The 5,000-nt window shown below is 30.1% G+C and overlaps 1 protein-coding gene across 6 annotated transcripts in view; it reads left to right on the plus strand.

The window, feature by feature from the left end:
* LOC124953656 (pancreatic triacylglycerol lipase-like) overlaps positions 1-5,000 on the plus strand; it is an 18,637-nt gene that overhangs the window by 13,463 nt on the left and 174 nt on the right. For 2 of the 6 annotated variants that reach the window (XM_047505360.1, XM_047505361.1), the window contains exons 2-10: positions 1,201-1,364; positions 1,472-1,626; positions 1,713-1,832; positions 1,934-2,080; positions 2,241-2,469; positions 3,336-3,767; positions 4,001-4,127; positions 4,223-4,429; positions 4,661-5,000. The exon at positions 4,661-5,000 is cut by the window's right edge and continues 174 nt beyond it. In XM_047505360.1, coding sequence (XP_047361316.1) covers positions 1,201-1,364; positions 1,472-1,626; positions 1,713-1,832; positions 1,934-2,080; positions 2,241-2,469; positions 3,336-3,767; positions 4,001-4,127; positions 4,223-4,429; positions 4,661-4,763 — 1,684 coding nt within the window. In that variant the 3' untranslated portion in view covers positions 4,764-5,000. Of the gene's footprint in view, positions 43-1,200; positions 1,365-1,471; positions 1,627-1,712; positions 1,833-1,933; positions 2,081-2,240; positions 2,470-3,335; positions 3,768-4,000; positions 4,128-4,222; positions 4,430-4,660 lie in introns of all 6 variants that reach the window. The other 4 variants (XR_007102279.1, XR_007102280.1, XM_047505357.1 and 1 more) reach the window with 4 other exon arrangements.

The raw sequence follows: 5,000 nt of genomic DNA on the forward strand, positions 1-5,000 counted from the left end.
TCTCGCTTGTATACAACATTATGTTTTGCGTTACGCTATATTGTGAGTTACTTTGGCACCATATTTACACTTTTACTTTCGAAATAATGATTATTTAATACCCGAATACCCTTCCTCCTCTTCCTCCCCTTTACCTCTACCTCCTTTACATTTCTTCGAGTGAAATGTACGACCTGGTCCAGGACCGGTTTCTCATTTTTCTCAAGAGATTTCGTGGCCAATTTCCAACATCTCTCTTTTTTCTTTTCCTTTTTTTTCCTCCTTCTTTTCCTTTTTCTTTCTTCTCTTCTTTTTCCTTCTTTTTCTTTTTCATTTTTTTTTTTCGCTCATCTTCTTTCTTCCTACCCTCGTTTATTTTTATCCCTTTGTCTCTTCTTCTATTTTCGTCTTCTTCCTTTTTCATTTTAATCATATTTCTCTTTCCCTTTCTATTAATGATTTCGCGAGACACACTTTCGAAAGGATTTATCCCCGTTGAGATCTCATTTTTAATGTAAAGGAGTTACTGTTCTCCTTTTTGAGATGTAGAGAAAGGATACATAGTTTGTTTTTCAAGATTTAATAGTATCATAAGAACGTTTCCTCTGTAATAAAATCGAAATGGTACGTAGACTTTTACGACGAATGAAAAAAAAAAAAAAAAAAAAAGTGAATTGGAAAGAGACATAATTGCCTTTTTGCACGATGGAACGAACCTATGTTATTTTTGTAATTTTCTTCGTTTCCATGGTATATATATATATATATATATATATAATAATATTTATAACGAAGGAGATGGATTGAAAAGTGGGGGAGGGGGGGGAAGAAAAATAAGGGGAAAAGAAACAAAAGAGGAAAAAAAAGCAAAAATGCAAAAAAAGAACAAAGAAAGAATCTTGGATTGAGGGGTGTCATTTTGGTGTTTAATAACAAAAAAAAAAAAAGAAAAATTAAAAAAAACTCTTAAAAATCCTAAGGCACATTCTATCATTAAAATAAAAACAATATCATTGTCAAGTCGAAGGAAAAGAAAATTATTACTTTCATACATAATCGATATGATTTTTTGTTCTTACAATAATACTGAACTAATATCATTATTCTTAATCCTTTAAAGAAAATAAAAAGAAAGCAGTGAAATAATAATTGATACGGAATGAAATTTAACGTTCGTTCTTTCCTTTTTTTATTTTTTTTTTTTTTTCTTTTTTTCTTCAGGATGAGGAGGAGCGATACGAGTAAATACGACGTCTCCGAGGTCGCAGGAGTAACCATTTTGCTCCTCGTCGCATTGACTCCTGCTCTTTGCTCCGCCGGAATCCTGGACCCCTTTCAATGGGCAAGAAGCGATCGAATCGAAGTGAACATACCATGGTTACCATGTAATTACCATTTCCTGTACACCTAATCCGCTTATATGTGTATATATATATATATACAATTGAAATATCGCGATTTAAAAAAAAAATTCATACTATATACTTTACAGTTGAGAACGAAACAAGGTGTTACGAAGAATTAGGCTGTTTGAACATAACCAGAAGTTGGTATCATTTGATGCATCGACCACTCAACATATTTCCTTTACCAAGGGAAGTAATCAATACCAGTTTCATACTTTACACCAATGACAATCCAACTGTGGTTAGTACGACAAAATGTTAAAACATCGTAAACATTTTAATCATAATTATAATATAATAAAATTAATGAAAATCATGATTATATAGGGTCACGTATTAATGGTAGCCAAGGAAAAATCGATCAAATATTCGAACTTTGATCCTAAACGAAAAACTAAATTCATCATTCATGGTTTCATTGATACACCACTTAGCAGTTGGGTAAAGGTATTACGTGATATAATATAAATATATCTTTTTTCAAATTTTCTAATAACTAAACGTAACGATAAATAAAATAACAAACAAATTAATATTCAATTATTTAGGAAATGAGAAACGAATTGTTAAAACACGGTGATTACAATGTAATTGTGGTTGATTGGGCCGGTGGTAGTTTACCACTTTATACTCAAGCTACTGCCAATACCAGATTGGTTGGCTTAGAAATAGCTTATCTTATCAAACACTTGCAGGTAAAGTCAAAATTGTTAATTATATTACAATGATCATTCTTATTACTATATGATCTATCTATATGCACTTTTTATAATGGCGTTTGTTTGTTTGTTCTTTTCTTCGGGTTTTTTTTTTTTTTTTTTTTTGATGAAATGAAAACAAAAATAAATAAAACAGACCAACTACGGATTGGATCCAAACGATGTACATCTGATAGGTCACAGTCTCGGTGCACATACAGCCGGTTATGCTGGTGAAAAATTACGTGGTAATATCGGTCGAATAACAGGCTTGGATCCAGCGGAACCATATTTTCAAGGAATGCCAAGTCACATTCGTTTAGATTATACTGATGCCCAACTGGTCGATGTTATTCATACAGACGGAAAGAGTATATTTTTCTTAGGTAGGCCAATTTAAAATCAAGAGAAAAATAAAAATGTATACCTTTTTTTTTGTCATATACGTACATATATATATATATATATATATATATATATATATATATATATATATGTGTGTGTGTGTGTGTGTGTGTGTGTATGTGTGTGTATAAAAGAAAAAAACGGGGAAAAAAAAGTAAATCATGTTAATACTACATCATAAACGAAATTTCATCGCTATACACATATCTTATCTTTTTGTTGTAGAAAATGAGATAAGAAAAAGAATATCGAAAAAAGAAAAAAAGAAAAAAAGGCATTTTTATTCGTTCAACTCAATTCATTAATTAATTCGTACAAATAACAATTGCAAATGACATTGAATTAATTGGCAAAAAATGAATTTATTATATTTCCTTGTGCGTCCTAATAGAAGTGCAATTTCAACGTACAATATATATTATTTATATTTTTATATTTTATTTTACAGAAGGAAGAAGAGAGAAAAGAAAAATAGAAAGAAAATGAAAAAAAAAAAAAAGAAAAATAGAGAAGAAATTTACATACGTATGTGCATACAAATATATTCCTTATCTGTTAATTAATATTAGAAATGAAAAAATGGAGGAATATTAATATTAAATTTGTTAATAATTAATTATGAAATGAGGGTTGAAATGAAATTTTCTTTTCTTCTTTTCTTTTCTTTTTTTCTTTTCTTTTTTTTTTTTTTTTTTTGATTACAATTCGTCTATCTTGAGATTCGTCTAACTTGAGATTTATGAAATTTCATTTATGATTTATTTCAATTATTATTAATTGTCCGATTAAAAATATTAATAAATCCAATGTGATGATGAAAAAATTAAATGTATAAAAAAACTATAAGGGCTTCCAGGTTATGGTATGAGTCAAGCTTGTGGACATTTGGACTTTTATCCAAACAATGGAAAGGAACAGCCAGGTTGTACGGATTTAAGTGAGACAACACCATCTTTACCATTGACTCTAATACGTGAAGGTTTCGATGAAGCATCACGTGTCCTTGTGGCTTGCAATCATGTGCGTGCCATAAAACTCTTCACCGAGAGTATCAATTCGAAGTGTCAATATATAGCACACGAATGTTCAAGTTATTCGACTTTCCTAAAGGGCGAGTGTTTTTCTTGCAAGGGCAATGATAGTTTAAACTGTGCGATAATGGGATATCACGCTGATGCTAGTCCAGCATTATTAAAACGTACAGCTATTAAACAAGATGTCTCTTCGTTATTAGGATCTAAATTTTTTTTTAACACCGGCAAAGAGGAACCTTATTGCAGTAAGTTCGATGCCAAATTGAAATGATCATGCATTTAATCGTTGTTGCTGTTTTTTCTTGTTTTTTTTTTTCTCTCTCTTTAATCTATATAACATCTTCGTGAAATTTTAATTCGTTTTATTAAATAATGTTAATCGATTTTAATGACTATTATAAATATCTGATATATATATATATATATATATATAGATATTTGTTTTTGTTTTCTAATAAAACAAATAATTATTATTTAGGAAGACACTATAGAATAACAATCAATCTAGCTAGACCACGAACTGCTGAAAGTTGGGTTCAAGGTTTCATGAAGGTCACTCTTCATGCTGACAACGGACTGATACGTAATATGGATCTGACACCTAGGTGCGATTATAATAATCATGATGGGCTTCAATTATTTCTAAATCTAAATTGGCCAATCATTATGAATTATTCATGGATTCATTTGCAAATTGCAGTGGTTATATGAGACTAGAGCATGGCTCGAGCGTAAGAATGATAGTTGCTCATCCATCAGGTTCAATTGGCAAGATCAAACGTGTCGAGTTATCCTGGTCTTATGATATGGACGTTCTTCAACCGCGATCACTATGCTTTTTTTGGTGTAACGATCGACTATACGTAAACAGTGTTAGCGTTGACGTTATGGAATTACCAGGAAGAGGGTGAGTATTTTAATATATATATATATATGTAGCTAACATTAAACAACAGGTTAGCGTGATAATAACAATAATAATTACATTTAAAAATTAATTAACAATTTAAGTTGAAATTTTCAACGATAATGCGTTTTTATACTTTAACAATAAGATATGTTCCAATAAATTCTTTCTTTCTTTCTTTTTTTTTTTTTTTTTTTTTTTTTTCTTCTATGTGTGTTACATAACAAATAGAAAAAGAGAGACCGATCTCTCCAGCAAGTTATGCTCAGCGAATAGGCAGCAATACGCAGAAATTGCCAGTGGTTCGGCAGCTTCATTCGTTGACAATTGTTGATGATCAAATGAATTCAATTAAATCTTCGCGCATGGATGAGGAAAACTGATAAATAATATTCATGTATGTATGTATGTTGTACATGGATAAGTGATATAAGTAAGTAAATACATCATACATACAAATTTTCGTCGAGAAAATTTGTTTTCTTCATTATATTACGTAGGAAAAAGAGATGCAAAAGAAAAGGCAAGAAAAGAAAAGAAAAAAAGAAGAAAAACAAAACAAAACAAAAAA

This window comes from Vespa velutina, chromosome 13, assembly GCF_912470025.1.
Source record: "Vespa velutina chromosome 13, iVesVel2.1, whole genome shotgun sequence".
In the NCBI taxonomy this organism is placed as follows: domain Eukaryota; kingdom Metazoa; phylum Arthropoda; class Insecta; order Hymenoptera; family Vespidae; genus Vespa; species Vespa velutina.